Source organism: Chanos chanos, chromosome 11 (assembly GCF_902362185.1).
Source record: "Chanos chanos chromosome 11, fChaCha1.1, whole genome shotgun sequence".
NCBI lineage: Eukaryota > Metazoa > Chordata > Actinopteri > Gonorynchiformes > Chanidae > Chanos > Chanos chanos.
Genome location: NC_044505.1, coordinates 16,866,799 through 16,884,414, shown reverse-complemented (window position 1 = coordinate 16,884,414; position 17,616 = coordinate 16,866,799). Strand labels below are relative to the sequence as shown.

The 17,616-nt window shown below is 40.0% G+C and overlaps 1 protein-coding gene and 1 pseudogene across 1 annotated transcript; both read left to right on the top strand.

Annotated features, from left to right (window-relative positions):
* Nucleotides 1-7,016: 7,016 nt before the first annotated feature.
* LOC115823969 (sialic acid synthase-like) lies at nt 7,017-10,490 on the top strand (annotated as a pseudogene).
* A 1,111-nt stretch (nt 10,491-11,601) lies between these two features.
* On the top strand, nt 11,602-16,461 carry LOC115823733 (N-acylneuraminate cytidylyltransferase-like). Its single transcript, XM_030787761.1, has 8 exons — nt 11,602-11,816; nt 12,704-12,846; nt 13,687-13,842; nt 14,122-14,255; nt 14,395-14,489; nt 14,896-15,067; nt 15,242-15,407; nt 16,247-16,461. The coding sequence occupies exons 1-8, from the start codon at nt 11,602-11,604 to the stop codon at nt 16,459-16,461; spliced, it is 1,296 nt and encodes a 431-aa protein (XP_030643621.1).
* The last annotated feature ends 1,155 nt before the right edge of the window (nt 16,462-17,616 follow it).

Genomic DNA, 17,616 nt, shown 5'->3' with positions numbered 1-17,616 from the left:
CACGTAAAAAAGTTGACAAACAAATGAGACTGCTACCACGTGCTACAAGTGGAGGGCATTCGACAGAGGTACAGCAAATCAAGGGGAGAAAGGGAAAGGCAACTCATCTCAAAGACAGGACAACTTGTCAAAACGTATAGGCTGCGACGTCTCTCCCAAAGTTCATGTGGGTTTTCAAAGAAAAGGTGGCTGGTGAACCCGAAGAATGCAAAACTAAACTTAAACTACCAAAGGGAGAGAAACAATATGGTGGTAGATGGCCTCATAAACAAAGTGCGAGATTTTTACACCAGGGATGATGTCAGTCGAATTAAGATCAGAAGAGGCAGACCCTCATCCAGAAGAAAATCAAAAATCAGAAGAGGTTCCTTTCGGACACGATGACAAATCTACATGTGAAGTTTTTGGCAGAACATGATAGGTCAATCTCATACTCCCTGTTCTGCACACTGTGCCCCTCTTGGGTCATTCTCTCTACTGTAAGTTACCGGGAGACTTGCATGTGCAAGGTGCACGAAAATCTCAGTTTTATCATCCAGAAACTGCACCACCTGGAGATCATCAACACTTTCAATCTGGATGAACTTCTAAAATCCATCACATGCAACACAGAGTGCATGAAGTGCACGTATGGAGAATGTGCAGGGTGCAAGAGCCTCTCATGTCCCGTCTCTGGCCAATACAATGATTAGAATGAGGTGACTTATGTCCAGTGGCCAACTGTGTATAAGGAGCACCAAAATGACCCCAGTGGCAGAACATCCAAAGTCAGCATCAAAAAAGAGTTCCAGACCACCTAGGAGCAACTGCTGGAACAGCTGAACCTGATGCTGTGCAAGTTTAAGAGGCACACTTACAACATCAAGAGTCAGGGTACCCACTACAGGGCACTGAAACAAAGAATGAAAGCACATGAATGCTTAATTCATGTTGACTTTCCTGAAAATTACCCCTGTAAGTACGGCACAGAAAATACAGGCGGTCCATTTTTGGAGCATCACACCAGCAGGCAACATTGCACACAGGTGTGCTTTATGCGCATACAACCCCTCGTCCAGTGTCCCTCTGCACAGTGTCCCCCTCTGGACAGAAGGGCCCACCAGCAATCTGGGCGCATTTGTCACCAGTGCTTGATTATGTGCAGAGTGTACGTCCAGAGGTCTCCACTATCCATTTTTAAAGTGATGGCCCTCACACTCAGTACGAGCAGCGAGGGAATCTTTACCTGTTTTGCACTGAGCTGTTTAGAAGAGGATTCAGTTCTGGAACGTGGAACTTCTTAGAGGTAAACCATGGCAAGGTTGCCCCGGGTGATGTGGGATGGGCCCTGAGGAGAATGGCTGACACGTTTGTCAACAAGGGGACAGATAATCCCTGATGCTTCAGAGCTGTTTTCTGTGTTGAGCAAGATGGATAAAACAATCAAGTTGTTTTGCTTGTTGAAGAGGAGGCAGTCGACAGAACGGTGTCAGAGATGCCCAAGGATGTGCCACTAGTTCCATCTATGACGAGGATGCATCAGGCAGTAACCCTAGGCCATGGAGAGCTGACCTACAGGGATGTCAGCTGCTTGTGCACAGCAAGACAACATCAGAGCTGTCAGTGCTTTAATACAAAGCATTTCACATTCAATCGACAGAAGGCTCCCATGACCACAAAAAATCAGTGGCCAAGTCCTGAGGTTGCTGGCAAATGGTGTGTGCTGATGTATGTCAGTCAACTGTATCCTGGCATCATCACAGACACAAACAACACACACACATCAAGGTTCATTGTATGAAAAGGATTGGGGCCAACAGGTTTTGCTGGCCAGCCCGCGAAGACATCCATTGGTACCCATTTCAGGACATCGTGTGTCATCCCTCCAGCGAGGCTAGTCACAGCTTGTTACACGGAAACTGACAAAGAAGTATGGGCCAAACTAGAGACCGTTTCTTAGAAAAGTCAAGGCGAGTTTTTGTTCATTCATTTATTGCAATTCTATATGAAAAACAATTGCATGTTGTGTTTGTAAGCGAATGTTGTGTTTTATATGCAGTTTAAATGCAAAAGAGTATTTTCAAGTTATTATTAGAGGAAGATGGAGAACCCATACTGTGCAGAGGCAGGAGCAAGACAGACATGCTTCAGGGGGAGGAGTGACACTCACACCTTCTCTCTCTCTCCACCACCCACCCCACCCCATACACATACACAAGCACATGCTCACGTACACACACACACACACACACACACACACACACACCACACACACACACACACACACACACACACACACACACACACACCACACACACACATGCTTCAGGGGGAGGAGTGACACTCACACCTTCTCTCTCTCTCCACCACCCACCCCACCCCATACACATACACAAGCACATGCTCACGTACACACACACACACACACACACACACACACACACACACACACACACACACCACACACACACATGCTTCAGGGGGAGGAGTGACACTCACACCTTCTCTCTCTCTCCACCACCCACCCCACCCCATACACATACACAAGCACATGCTCACGTACACACACACACACACACACACACACACATACCACACACACACATGCTTCAGGGGGAGGAGTGACACTCACACCTTCTCTCTCTCCACCACTCACCCCACCCCATACACATACACAAGCACATGCTCACGTACACACACACATACACACACAGACACACACACACACACCCACCACACACACACACCACACACACACAGGCTTCAGGGGGAGGAGTGACACTCACACCTTCTCTCTCTCTCCACCACCCACCCCACCCCACCCCATACACATACACAAGCACATGCTCACGTACACACACACACACACACACACACACACACACACACACACACACACACACTCATGCAAAAGCATGCACTCACAGTTGTTGCTGCTTTCATGTTGCTATTTAGACTAAGATCTTTATTTGCCAAATGTAATGACGTCTGTTTTATCTTTGTTTAACTGAAGGAAGTTCTGCGATATCCAGTTGTTCTCACACACACAAGCACTCTGTCACAGCCTGCACCTCCATTTTGTTTTGTTCTGTCTTTGTGCTCCTGCTCTGTCTCCGCCCCTCACCTGTTCCTGTTTGTCTAGTTATTAACTTTGTTAGTTTCTACCAATCCTGTGTTGCCCTGTTTAGTTCTCCCTCTATTTAAGTCCTAGTGTTTTCCTTGTCCTTTGTCTATCGTTGTTTGTGTTTTAGTGCACACTGTCATGCTGCACCTTTTTGTTATCGGTTTTTGTTATCAGTTTGCACTTGTATTTTATTCTTCTTTTGTCAGTAAAGTCTTCCGTTTGGTCACCTTCATCATCGTGTCTTGCACTTGGGTCCTGCACCACACCACCAGCGTGACACACTCATTCCTGTTACTTAGCCTTCATTTCTGTTACGTAATTGTTTTTTATATAAAAAAAATAAAGTTAAACCACTTATTTTTCAATTATGTTTGGTCCATCACTTAAACAACTGTTTGATAAATCGCATGATAGAATTTTGGTAAAATTGAGATTCGGGTCTCCCTTAAAAATAAAACATGGCTTTGTTTTTTTTTGTTTTTTTTTTTTTTTGGCCTGCATATGTTGGGACTTTTTAACCACAGATATTTTTTTTTTTGAACATGTAACTGATTATTTCTTTAAAATACCCACTTTATTGAGGGAAAAAACAAAGAAACTAGTTGGCATGACTTTTAATTGATTTTTAAACAGTTGTAGTTTTGGTAACAGGACTGAGAAAAATGCAACCATCTTCCTTTTAGAAACCTTGTAAAAAGATAAATAAAATTGCCTGAAATTGACCATTACACATTTTGATAATAGATAAACGTGTGTGTTATTAATGCTAAAAAAGAATGAACAAAGAATGAAATTTAATTTTGAAAAGTCAAAACATGCAAATGGCACTGATTTGGTGGAATGGCATATATATACATATATATGTAGTGGCAGTTCAAGCTTGTATGGCACCCTGGGCGAACCCAACCTTCAGCACCTAGCCAACAAAAATTGTGTCTACCCACCCTCTCCGACAGAAAAAATGCACCATCCTGAACCAACTGTCATTCTTATTCAGGCTTTTGGAACGACACATATAAATCATCATAACATTTAAAACTGTACCCAAACTGGTAGTATTTCTGTGTGAATTATGTAATGAGGTTTCGGATCAGCAAAATACAGAACAGAGGCTTTTAATGTTAAATGGATGATTGGAGTAGGCAGGTATGATTTAACAGTTTAGTAGAACTTAACAATAAGAGAAATTCAAAATCTGATGATCTGCTGATTCTGGGTGTAGAAGCTGACTTCTCTGGTTCTCACTATATCCATATGTTCTCTCTATCAGTTGTCCTGGTAACAGGGCCACATTATTTAATTAAGTCTTATTGCTGTGCTGCATTAACAAGCATGTTTTCATGTCTCATCACATACAGGGCTGTAGAAAGCTTGACAATAACGGTTTATCTCCATCTTCTTAGATCCTTTTCTGAGAGGAGAGTATCCAGTGGTCAAGTCATACAAAGGCTTGATGATCAAGGAGTAGTGCTTCGGAAATTTACAATAATAACCAGGAAATCATAGGAACAATTTAAGCTCTCGAAGTGTTCTAGGATTTGTCCAGTTCTTTAAACAAGCGTATAGTCTCCAGATCAATTTCAATTCTTTCTGAGATACAATGTCTCAAAACTATCAGTTTCACAGAAGAATTTATACCTCTCAAGGGAGTTTCAAAAACTATTTGGATCTCTTCAAAGCTGAGAACGCTTCTTCCAGATTGGATAACATATACACTTCTTTCACTTTGTGAAGATTTTACTCTTGGCAGGCAATGCAGAGTCAAGCTTCGGCACAATTCTTTTACGCAATCACTTCTGGCAAAGATACGGGCAGTTCTGCCTGTCCCACCACGCAGCTTTTTACGCTCCTTTTGGTCTGGCACAGAGCCCAAAGACTGCTACTCACATAGCAAGCCTTCTCCCTGTTAGTTACACCCTAACAAAGGCACGTTTAAAAGAGTTTTTCTTTTTTCATGTGTCAATGCTGAGAAAAGCATAGGAGGAACAATGAATTTTAGGTAGCACTGCTTGATTAAATGATTTAAAGATGCACGAAAGATAAACAAGAAACCACATTTTATATTACAGTTGAACTATTACTGTAACAGTAATAAAACCAATGTGATGAGATGTTTTCACTGGTGTTGGTAAAAACAAATGGTCGACTTAAAATATTCACCAAGCCATTTCTAAAAATGCAAAGAAAGAAAAAGAAAAGGAAAAAAGAAAAGGGTTATGTAAGACTGCATAAAGAACGCAACGAACATGTATTAGATAATGTGTTTTTCCTTAACAAAGGCATATGAGGAGACATTTACAAGAAAAAATGATTTGATTTATTTGAATACAAAAAGTGCACTAGGTTTTTAATTATTTCTGCTTCAAACTCTATTTATTTAATAATTATGTAATTACTTATACTTTAAACTGCTTTAAAGTGTATAAACAGTATAAACGGCATGAGGATAATGAATGTCTCTACACTGAAGTAATTCTTCTTAATTCTAAGTGCCAAAAAAGTCTACTCAGTCCATTTAGGAAGAAAGGATATCATTGGTTGTCTAGCCCGCTTTGAGCTCAGCTGTCTAGACGGCCCTTTGCGCTGACGAGTGGATCATGTGATTTTTTACAGTGGACAACACTGGTTCAGCGCAGTGACCCCATCATCATCACCATTGCTGTTGTGTTACCAACCTTTTTGTTGAAAAAAAAGGGGTAGGGGGCTGCTTGGGCTGACTTTTGTAATACTTTTTATTCACACACCTGCTCCTAAATACATTTTACAGTTCTCACACATCCATTTTTAGTCGCAAATGCGAGTGAAACGCTCGAACTGTCGAGACCTATAGCTATGCCGTTGTGGCATTTTTAAATATTATTTTTATATTATTTATTAGAGAAGTTACAAACATTGAGTAATATCAAATATAAAACTTACAAAATTAAAAAAGAGGCTATTTTTTTTCATGAAAAGGTTATAAAGTCAAAGGATATTTAAGAAACAAATGATAAAAATGCTATAAAAGAACATTATTTTGAACGTTATTTTGGGGGTCGACTATTTTGGGGGGGGGCAAATATAGTCCTAAACCTACATTACACCTCTAGTTTTTGGGGGGGGCGACTTCTACGCCGGATCACCTTATATGCCAGGACAAGTAGTGGTAAAATAATTGGAATGTATGTGTTTCGGAAAATAACAAGGCTTTCCAGATGAAAATGATTAAAACAATACCCTTGCAGCCCACACTGTAAAGCAGAGGAATACAGATGTCGTTAGGATTTAGTCAGAGTCGGACTTTTGGAGTCGGTACATTTTTACAAACTCTGACTCCAATAATTGCTTCCGACTTCGTCTCTGACTTCACGACTCTTACTCTGACTCCACAGCGCTGATAAAATGCCACCATCAGACATGAAACTTTCCATAGAATTTTACCTCTCCTCAGGAGTAATATCCAGAAAGGCACGAGTGCTAAACCATTCGCAGTGTCACAAGGTACCTCCGCAAATAGCTGATTCCTAATGTTTTCTCATGTCATAAGTACAGTATGAACATACATAATGTGTACATAAGTAATTAACGTCCAAATAAGTTCATACAGTTAGAATGACAGCAATTTTGAATAAAGCAAACACAATCATTGTTATTTTTAGGAAGTTCAGATGTTCTTGGATTCTTTTTGTTTGTTTGTTTTTTGGAGAAAATGATCTGCTTGATGATGTACATCTGAAGAATTTGCTAAAGAGGTGGACTCTCCTGGCACATATGGCATCCAGTATGGGCATGTCACTGGAGACAAGGAAGTGAGATTCGTTATTTAAGGCAAGACATTTGGCCTGACAAAGCCTGGTTGCCAAGAGATTTGTTGAAGCTCATACCAACTCATTCATTTATCTGTCATCTTGACTGTTCATTATAATCTTAAAAGATGCCATCAAAATTCGAGCTCTGCCCAGGGAGAATGATTGGGGAGAACTACCCCTGTTTCATCATTGCAGAGATTGGACAAAATCATCAAGGAGACATTGACATTGCCAAGAAAATGATTCAAATGGCTAAGGTAGTAACTCTCTTATAACCTGGACTTTCTAACATTTGCAGTATACGGGGCTCATTTGCTGTGAAAGAACACTGTAGTGTTTTTCTTGTCAGTGCACAGCAAGGTCGGGGTCAGTTCTGAGCAGAATTTAGAACTACAATTCATTGTAGTTCATTTCAGTCACTGTAGTTAATTCCAGTTTACAGTATGTGAGTTTGAAATTAAAACAGTTCTAAGAATTTAGAACGGGAAATGACAACAAAAAAAAAATGGAAATTAGATTGATGACATTCCACAGTCAAGAGAAGTGTTACCTGCAATTACCAAATATATGAATAATATCAATCCCTTTGTTCAGCTACACTGAAAACAAGTGCAGAACACAATTGCATGTGATATAAGTGAAGTTAAACATTTTGTTTTATCACTTTCAAAACAAGTTATAAACCATGTGAGAAAAGAAAAAAAAACCCAGAAAACTTGAATCTCGTTTTGGGTCTCCTGGGTTTTGTAGATTACAGCATGTAATGAGCTTTTAAAGAGTCGAGGTAGGTGGTGGTCAACAAAGCCCTGCCCTATATTACCGTGTGAATACTTGACAGTGGTGACACAGAGAGGGATCGAATTTCTGTGACAGAGACCAGTGACGTGGTTAAGAATATGTAAATCTTGATTTTTTTGTTCTTTATTTTATATATTTGTTTACCATATTTACTTACTGATGTGCGAAATATGGAAATGAAATGTTTCAAAATTGGAGATGATTATCTCTATGCAACTAGACACAGAGCAGAATGAGATGTTGTGAAGACTGGCGATTAAAATTAAATATACTTCATTCAGTAGCAAAGACTATCAACCGATTCCAGTTTTGACTAGTTCTTCACTTGATTTGGATGAATTTAACTGTGAATGACCCCTGTCCTGTGATGATGGATGCATAGTTTTCTGTTCTCTAGCATGTACATAAAATCTAATATACTAGGGCAGGAAGAAATATTAAGAGAGGATAAACTAACAGAAAAGTAAAATATTTAAGAACATCAACCAGTATTGTGCAAACCTAGCAACAACAAAGGCTAAAACCTTCAGAAACTTTGAGAAACATGATTTACATACAAAGCATTTTTCTTTTCATTCTCCTCTGACTTTTCTTTTCTCAAAACAGCATTGCATACAACTGTTAATTTGCACAGTTATTGAATCAAAGTCAAATTTGAATTCATCTAAAAACTGTGCCTTACGTATAATCAATTTTTTCTAACAGGATTGTGGCGCCGACTGTGCCAAATTTCAGAAGAGTGAACTTGAGCACAAGTTCAACAAACAAGCCCTTGAGCGTCCATACAACTCAAAGCATTCCTGGGGGAAAACGTATGGTGAACACAAGCGCCACCTAGAGTTCAGCCACAAACAATACAGGGAACTCCAGCAGTATGCCAAGGAAGTCGGGATTTTCTTCACTGCATCTGGAATGGATGAGGTAACACATGTTGAAACATCTCGTTTTTCTCAGCTGTCGTCACTTTTGCCGCGGCCCATCTTTATAACTGGAGAAAAAAAGATAGATTTTTATTAGGCTCGTTAAACTTGTTTGGTATGTCTTAGTCAAAACTTAAAAAAAAAAAACACGCAAACAAACAAAAAAAACCAAACGAACAAAAAGCAAGATACAAACATAGGTGCACAGGACAAGATCAGAACTTAGGACCAAGAATCAAGGATCTTGTGGTCATGTAATGAATAGTGTGATACTAAGCCTGTAATATAGTAACCCATTGATGCATTAATGTCTTAATAATTTATTTTGAAATAGAAAGTTATTATTCAAGGTCCCTTTTGGATTTGATAAAAGTTATTAAATTAAAACTCACTCTTGTTGATTCAAATAACATTCAAAAAACAGTTCACAGCATATTCAGAGAAACTGGAGGAAACATTTTGTATTTTTTTTTTCAAGATGGCCATAGAATTCCTCCATGAACTTGATGTGCCTTTCTTCAAAGTTGCTTCAGCAGATGGCAACAATTTCCCCTACCTTGTTAACTCTGCCAAAAAAGGTATGTGTCTAGTAATGACTCAAAAATCAAATCAAACACAGACACATCTACACATAGCTAAATTGTTGTTACATATAAAATGGTTTATGCGGATCTGAAAAGGGATCCCCAAAATGGATCTGTTTTGCTTGACTGTGATTGGGCGGATTGTGTGGGTACTGTTCTGTGATAGGACGGCCAATGGTGATTTCCAGTGGCATGCAGTCTATGGAGACGATGCGACGGGTTTATCAGACGGTGAAGCAGCACAACCAGAACTTCTGCATCCTGCAGTGCACCAGTGCTTACCCTCTGGAGCCTGAACATGTGAACTTACGTGTGATCACCGTAAGGGACTCAAAACACTGACCTCCTCTCTGCCCACCTCCCAAACCTCTTTCTCTCTCTTTCTCTGCCCTTCTGTCTTCTGTAAAAGCAAGTCTGAAGTAAAATAAATACATAAATAAAAGAAGAAAAAAGTTTTCAATAACGATACAACTTTTATATTATTTATGTTATCATATTATTTACAATCATTTGAAATATTTATATTATTTAAGTCATGGTAAGATCCATTGTCTTGCTGTGAATGCTGCATTAATTCCAAGTTCTACAACTCTCTAACACAAATGCAGGAATACCTGAAGGAGTTCCCTGATATTCCCATTGGATACTCTGGCCATGAGACTGGCATCAGCATCACCGTGGCAGCGGTTGCAATGGGGGCAAAGGTGGTTGAGCGCCATGTGACCCTGGACAAAAAGCTGGAAGGGCAATGACCATGAAGCCTCTCTGGAGCCCGCCGAGCTGGCCGAGTTGGTGCGCTCCATTCGCGTCGTGGAGAGGGCACTGGGGACAGGTGTCAAACAGATGTTGCCCTGTGAGATAACCTGTCACAGTAAGGTATAACAACAACAATAATTCTTCTTCTTCTTCTTACTGTTGTTGTTATTATAGAATATGAATACTCAGTTGCACTCATCATACACTCAGCAATGTGGCACTAGATAATCTTAGAGTTCAAAACAGCACATAAACAAATAACCTTAAGGAATTTCAAAGTCTTCTCAGTATGATGGAGGTCTTGTGTAACTACAGACTGTTGTCTATTTGTTTGCAGCTGGGAAAGTCGGTTGTGGCTAAGATGGCCATTCCCAAAGGTGCTGCTCTGACCATCGACATGTTGGCTGTGAAGGTTGCTGAGCCAAAGGGAGTGATCCCTGAAGACATTTTTCAGCTGGTGGGAAAGAGGGTTTTGGTAGATGTGGAAGAAGATGACAGCATCACTGAAGATATGGTTGATGGTTATAGCAAGAGGGTCTAACAGTGAACAAGCTCTACTGCCACCTTCATCTAGTCTCTCAGAGAATGAATCCTTAATCAATAACTTCAGAAGACGGGATAAATAAACCGTCACTATAAAATAGAAGAATAAATATAATTATGATGTGATGGAGTCTTCAGTAATTGAGTGGTCTGTCTGGCCTATTATGTTTTCATGCTTATGATTCATACAGTATCTGATTCAGACAGAACAGACGGCTCTAAAAATTCTAAACTCTGTTTTCTAATCGCTATTCTTATGACATAAACCACCTGGAAAGCACACACACAAACTTTGGTTCCTGTCCTGTCCTGTGCAGTGTTTTTGATTCTTGCAGTTCATCTGACAAATTCAAGCTGAGGTTTAATAAAAAAGTGTGATTATACAACTGAAAATATACAATTAAAATATTGAACAACATTTGTAATGTGATGTGTGTTGCTGGATATTTGGGTTCGCAGTCTATCACTATAGTATTTGTAAATTTAGTGTCTTCATCCCAACTACATAACCAATGTCATTCAAGGTAATATCAATAATACTATTATATATTGTTGTACATTAATGCATGAGGTATTAGAGGGGAAAAAGAGCTCTTGGTTAGGTAGTAAGCCATCACCCGTTTAGATAAGCTCCGTTAACAAAGTTATACTAAAAGCCACTTTTATCTCCAAAGTTGTCTCACGACTCCTAAAACGCCCTGATTTAACCGAAGTAATTTTAATAGCTGAGATAACTTTCCAAGCTGTAAAATAATGCTTCAGAATAGGATTTTAATTGCTTCTCCCAAAGAGAGTCCCAGGGACGCTTCTTGGAATTTCGTTAGTGTCAAACTCGTAATTAGTATTGAAAGATATGTCCATGTGCGTGGGCTCACTTACTCGTGTGTAAAGTCTCATTTACACTTTAGTCATTTATTTATTATTTCGCATAAGATCTCAGTGCCCAATTACCAGCTTTACTCGAGAGTTCGGCACAACCTCAACCCAAATGTAACACCTGCATGTTACGGCAGAAGAGGTAGGCGTGACGCATTTGTTCTCTTTGCTGTCAAATGAATGGCTAAAATGTTTCCCTAACTTACACACTGTTCCATTTGTGCGTGGCCACCATGGCGGATAAAAGTAAACTTACCACAGGGGCTAATGCATCAAGCTCACAGCAAAGCAGTGATGGCTGGAGCAATAAACGCCGACACATTGCGGCGCTCATCCTTGCGAGAGGAGGTAGCAAAGGAATACCCCTGAAGAACATCAAACTGCTTGCCGGAGTCCCTCTTGTGGGATGGGTGCTTCGGGCAGCGCTGGACTCCGACCTCTTTGACAGGTGCAGTAAAGGAAAATTTGCGGAAAAGATTTTGCGCTCTTTCTATGAGACAAAAAGCTGCTTAGGAAGGATTTGTATTGTAGAAAAAGAAGAAACGTTGTATGAACCTTATATGAATTACCTCATTCATTAAAGAAAACAAAACAAAATAAAAACCCAGTTTATTTTGCAGACGGTCAGTTGTGGTTAAATTTTGATGAAAATGTTTTTGCTTTGATGTTACCATCTCATTCTTTTACACATACATATTTATTTGAAAAGCAGCGTATACGAGAGAGAGGTCTTGTCTCCCTTTAATATTCAATAAACAACGTGGAGAGTAGAGAGAGAGAGAGAGAGAGAGAGAGAGAGAGAGAGAGAGAGAGAGAGAGAGAGAGAGAGAGAGAGAGAGAGAGAGAGCCTTCTCCTTCATTAGATTTATATGGCGAAGAAAACGCTGAACTGGATTTTTAAAATCGCTGTTTCCATGTCAAACGCTTGACGTAAACATGACTGATTTTTTTAGATAATATGCGTACAGACGATTGTACTCAGGAAAATTAAGTTGTTTGAAAAAACACGTTTTTCTTAAGTCATTTTACGCGTTCTCTACCAACAAGCATTTTAGAATGTCACTTAGCAGCGCTTGAGTTGTCTGCAAATCCTTAGATCTAGACTATGTTTAGGATATTGGGTTTTATTTTCAAATTTACAAAGGGAGGTCGAGTGGAGAGTGAAACCAAATGAAATACAAACTCTTGAGCATAATTTTGACTTGTGATTGAATTGTATTCCGTAAACCTCGAGACAGATTCTACTGGGATTTTCTACTGGATTTCAACTGGAATTTCCACTAGGGATTTCAGTAAGATTCTATGTGTATCGCTTTTTTTGTCCGTTTGTGTTAGTGTTTGGGTATCAACGGACCATGATGAAATTGAGAACGTGGCCAAAGCTTGGGGGGCACAAGTCCACCGTCGCAGTCTTGAGGTTTCCCAGGACTCATCTAGTTCCTTGGAAACCATGCAAGAGTTCGTCCGGCAGAGGCCAGGTACACTACGTTTACATAGCCTACGCACTGAGAGAAAGTGTATGCACATAAATGTATGTAGCCTATAGAATGAATCAGCGTGGTAGTTTAAGCGTATTACTATTGTTTGATGGTTAAAAATGCACTACTGCGACCACGCACAACTATAATACATGTGTTATTAATTACGGTTTGAGTTAAATTCAGCTTAGCTGTACTTGTGCTGTACGTGTGCTTTTACAATACACTGTGTCACAAATCCGCTTTCCAGGATTGCAGACCGGAGTTTTGTTTTCTTTAGGGATATGCTATTAAAACTGGTTGAACTTGAACTTATACACTTGGAAGCATAAGCAGGAAGTAGACTCACATAGTTTCTGACAGTCATAGTACCAGTGCAGCAGTTATTACTTTAGTGCTTGTGTTTCAAAGCTAAGTGGCTACATGCAGCAATGATAATGATATCATGATTTTGATACCGAGTAATCTCCTTCCTGATACACTCTTGTCACACAAACTTGTGGTGTCATGCTCACTTAGGGAAGAGAGCTTTGCTAAAAAAAAAAAAGGTCAGACATCTCTAGGTGTTTGAGAGTATGTTCCAAATTTCAAATCAAAATGAATTGGTCACAGTGTAATAATGTATCTTAACTGAACTGGTGACACTGTCAGACATGACACAGCTCTGTTCCTCACATTCCATTTGAGCTCTTATGGAAATGAATAATGTTTATTTGCAGTGCTTTTCTCTGTGTATCTGATGAAACACACATCTCTTTGTTCTGTGCTGTGTCAAACTGAGCTTGTGTGATTAGATACTGTGAGTTTAATCTGTGGCCATCATCATCGTCTGTGTCACAGAAGTGGACGTTATCTGTCACATCCAAGCCACCTCACCCTGCCTGCACCCACGTCATCTTAGAGAAGCACTGCAAGTGATCTTAGACCAGGGTTATGATTCTGTCTTCTCTGTGGTGAGGAGACACCAGTTCCGCTGGGAGGAGGTCAAACAAACAGGTACTTAAAAAAAAAAAATGCCGACTCACTCCTGCCTTGAATAATATCAAAATACATTAATTCTGTGATTATTGTATTCATGATGTTTTTACTTAAGCTCATCTTGTACAGTGCTGAAATATTTCAGTTGCAACACAAATGTGATCCTTAAACCAGTCCTAAAACTAATGTGTAAGCTTCTTTTTGTTGTGGTCTTGGGGTTTGTCTTGGGGTTTCTCCTTTAAGTTTACTCTGTTAAGTTCTTTTCCTAACATGTCTATTCTGATTTTCTCTTCACAGAAGGCAGATGCTCTAAACCCCTAAACATAGATCCATCCAAGAGGCCACGTCGCCAGGACTGGGACGGAGAGCTGTGTGAAAATGGCTCCTTCTACATCAACACGAGAGAGCTCATCGAGAAGGGTGTCCCTCAGGTAGGAGTCTATCAAGTATCTTCTTGCCGTATAATGTGAATTCTCAAACCAGGACCCAGAAATGAAGATTCTGTACTAAACCATAATAAGTCTACTTTCTATATTTGTGTATCTTGTTCTTCTTTATTCCCTCTCTAAGACAGGGAAAGTTACTTACTATGAGATGCCTCCAGAATACAGTGTAGACATTGATGTGGACATTGACTGGCCTGTTGCAGAACAAAGAGTTGTCAGGTAATGAAACACATTTAATGAGAAGTCATTGCGCTCCTTGACTAAAATGTTTTTGAACAAAAAGTACACAGTGTTTCATTATATAATTACCTCATCATGAAATAAATACATTGTTACGCATGTACTGTTGTTCAATCCAAAAACAGCAGCACCTACCATTTTGAAAATAAAACCCAACATTTAACAGCATGTATTTCTTCCCTGTTGTATTTGCACAAGATACTGGGTCAAATTAATAACAAGCTCTCTCACAGAAATAAACACAGTTAGAGGAGGCTACAAGCATTTGTGAGCACTGCAAATAATGTTATACTTCAGATAGGCTGCTAATGCATTTCCTTCAATCTCCATCTATATAACAATGTCATCTTACATGGACATGTAAACATGTGCTGGTTTCTGACAGGTATGGGTATTTTGGCAAAGAGGAGCTGGAGGTGGTCAGCCTGCTGTTTTTTTCTGTGTCAGGCTGTCTGACAGATGGGCACTTATACATATCGATAACTGGAGAGGAGATGGTGTCCATCAACAGTAGAGACCTGATGGGCATCCACATGCTTCAGAAAGATGGTGTGGAGGTAATTTATTAATGGACTTAACGTTCACTGTGATCACTGAAATATTTTTAGATCTTTTTCTCCAGCAGTGTTATAACCAAAAGGGTATGATACATTAAGTAGTGTGAACTTGTTACTGAGTCATAGTGATTGTTCTTCTAAACAGTTAATGTGTGATTTGGCTTTTCCACCTAGGTGATTCTGATCTCTTCAAAAGATGATCCCGTGTCCAAAACTCTGGCAGACAAACTTGCCGAGCGTGCAGGCTGCAAAGTGATGCATGGGGTGGAACAACGGCAAGCTGTAGTAGAGCGTCTCATGAAAGAGAGAGGGCTGGTATGGAAGAAGGTGGCCTACCTGGGTGAGTCCTTGACCGTAATATTAAGTAACTGGTCTTACAGTCAAGCTGACGTTAACTTTTTCCAACAAGTTCCTTTATCATCCATTTAGATGTTTGTTGAAGGCAGTACTTCCAAACTGTTGTTCAGTAGTAAAGTTAACTCAATCATGAAAGCATTTTGAGCCAGAATGGTTGCTTATTTCTTTGTCTCTTTAAGCAAACACACAATTTAGAAGATTACACATTAATCCAATGTCTCTATTGTATGGTTTGTAATTTAGTATGATATTCATACATTTGAATTACCATATGGTGAAAACAACATCATTTGGGTTCATCAGTCTTAGCTGTTTTAACCGAACACGACGCAAAATTTACGAGCGATGCGAATGTATGTAAAGTGAATGGCAGGAGGTGAATGGGCGGAGTTAATCGTGGCGAAACTGCGAATGACGTGAAATGTGCGTTCGTTCGAGTTCAAAATTCTTCAGCTCGAGTGAAAATTTCACCTGGCGAAAGCCAGTCACCTTCAAGTAGGGCTAGAAGCCATGCACCCTTTCCGAAAATCTCTTCAGTCAAGATGGAGCACAAGCTGATCGTGGCGGTGTGCTGTCTAGCAAACCTGGTGGCAGCGTTGATGTAATGAAAAATGCTTGCTGTGACGTGGCACGAAATTCGCTTGTCCATGTTTCAGTCAAACGATCAAACCCGCATTAGGAAAGCAAAGCGAAATTTCGCTTTGCTTTCGGTTAAAACGCAGCTTTACAGGGTTAACAAAAAGACACAAAGCTGTGAATATCATTGTCACTGACTTTTGATCAAAAGGTTAAATCATATTCTCCCATTAACTCTGTCCTCAGGCACTGATATACTGGATGTGAGTTGTTTAAACTTGGCTGGGCTGAGTGCAGCACCAGGTGATGCCCCTGCAGAGGCTCTCAACGCAGCTAAGTACAACTGTCATAGCCCTGCAGGAAGAGGGGCAGTCCGGGAGTTTACCGAACATATCCTGTTACTGAAGAAGAAAGCCAAGTCCAAGATGGACCAAGACCGCATTGACCGAATGTCTTTCTAGCTCAAGATCAGTTGAGATTCTTCAAATATAGGTCTCACCTGAGACTTTGCAGCTGTTTAATTCCATGCAGATATACGAAGTTAAAGCCAGGGAACTTTTCGTCTCTTTGATATATCATATGATATATCATGAAATATTTAGATTACTTTCTTAATCTATGTTGGCACACAAGAAGCTTGGGTTGGACTCCTTGTGTCCTCATCATTTTCAGTTAAGGGTATCAGACAAATCAGATGTTGGGATCTACTTTGCCATTGCTGTTGTTTTCTATATTCCTAGACAATCAGAGTTTCCCTTTTCGGTGCAATCAATTAGCACTTAAAGAACACTGAGGCACTTGAATGGTATAAGGAAGGCATTGTACTTGTCTTTTCACTGTGTTTGAAGACCAGATGATGGACACATATTGTTTGGAAATTGAACTACTGTGATTAATTATTCTCATTAATGTCTCAGGGTATGTCGCAGTACTTTATGGTTTCTTTCTTTAGGTTTAGTTTCAGTGATTGCACACACACACACACACACACTGTAAACAGTGAGCAGTGAATTTGTCCTCTGCATTTAACCCATCCAACACACCAGTAGTGAAAACACACACCAGACACAGGAGCAGTGGGCAGCCTTCCTTGGTGAGCATTGGGGTTAAGTGCCTTGCTCAGGGGCACACAGCCATGGATGATGGGCCTGGGAATCGAACCAGCAACTCTCCAGTCACAACCCCGGTTCTCTAACCCTCAGATCACGGCTGCCCGAGGGATGAGGGTTCAGTTTAAATAAATCTTAATGTGAGTAGGTTATGGGGTTTTATCTCTTAACTTTGAAGGGCTGTCAGTGAAAAGTGATTACATGTTTTCTCAATAAAACCACCGAAGGTTAGCGCACCTACATATTCTTGAGATACTGTGTTAATTGTGTTGGTTGTCATTTACTGTGTCATTGTCATCGGCCATGATCTAAAACTACTCCTCAGTTCCAAGAAAGGAAAAATACAATGTTGCATATGGCAGGAATCCAGTCTCTTCCAGAATTGACAAGTCATTACACAATGTTGCTTTGACAGAACAATAGTGTCTTCTAGCCTTTGTTGGTCTCATGTCCCATTTCATTATAACTGTAAACTATAATGGCATTCAAATCCTACAGATTTGAAAT

Excerpts from the sequence above, each read along its gene's own strand:
- LOC115823733 (XM_030787761.1), top strand. The coding sequence starts at position 11,602 with ATGGCGGATAAAAGTAAACTTACCACAGGGGCTAATGCATCAAGCTCA. Across the intron at positions 11,817-12,703 it reads GACTCCGACCTCTTTGACAG|TGTTTGGGTATCAACGGACC; the intron begins GTGCAGTAAAGG and ends CGTTTGTGTTAG. Across the intron at positions 14,256-14,394 it reads TCGAGAAGGGTGTCCCTCAG|ACAGGGAAAGTTACTTACTA; the intron begins GTAGGAGTCTAT and ends TCCCTCTCTAAG.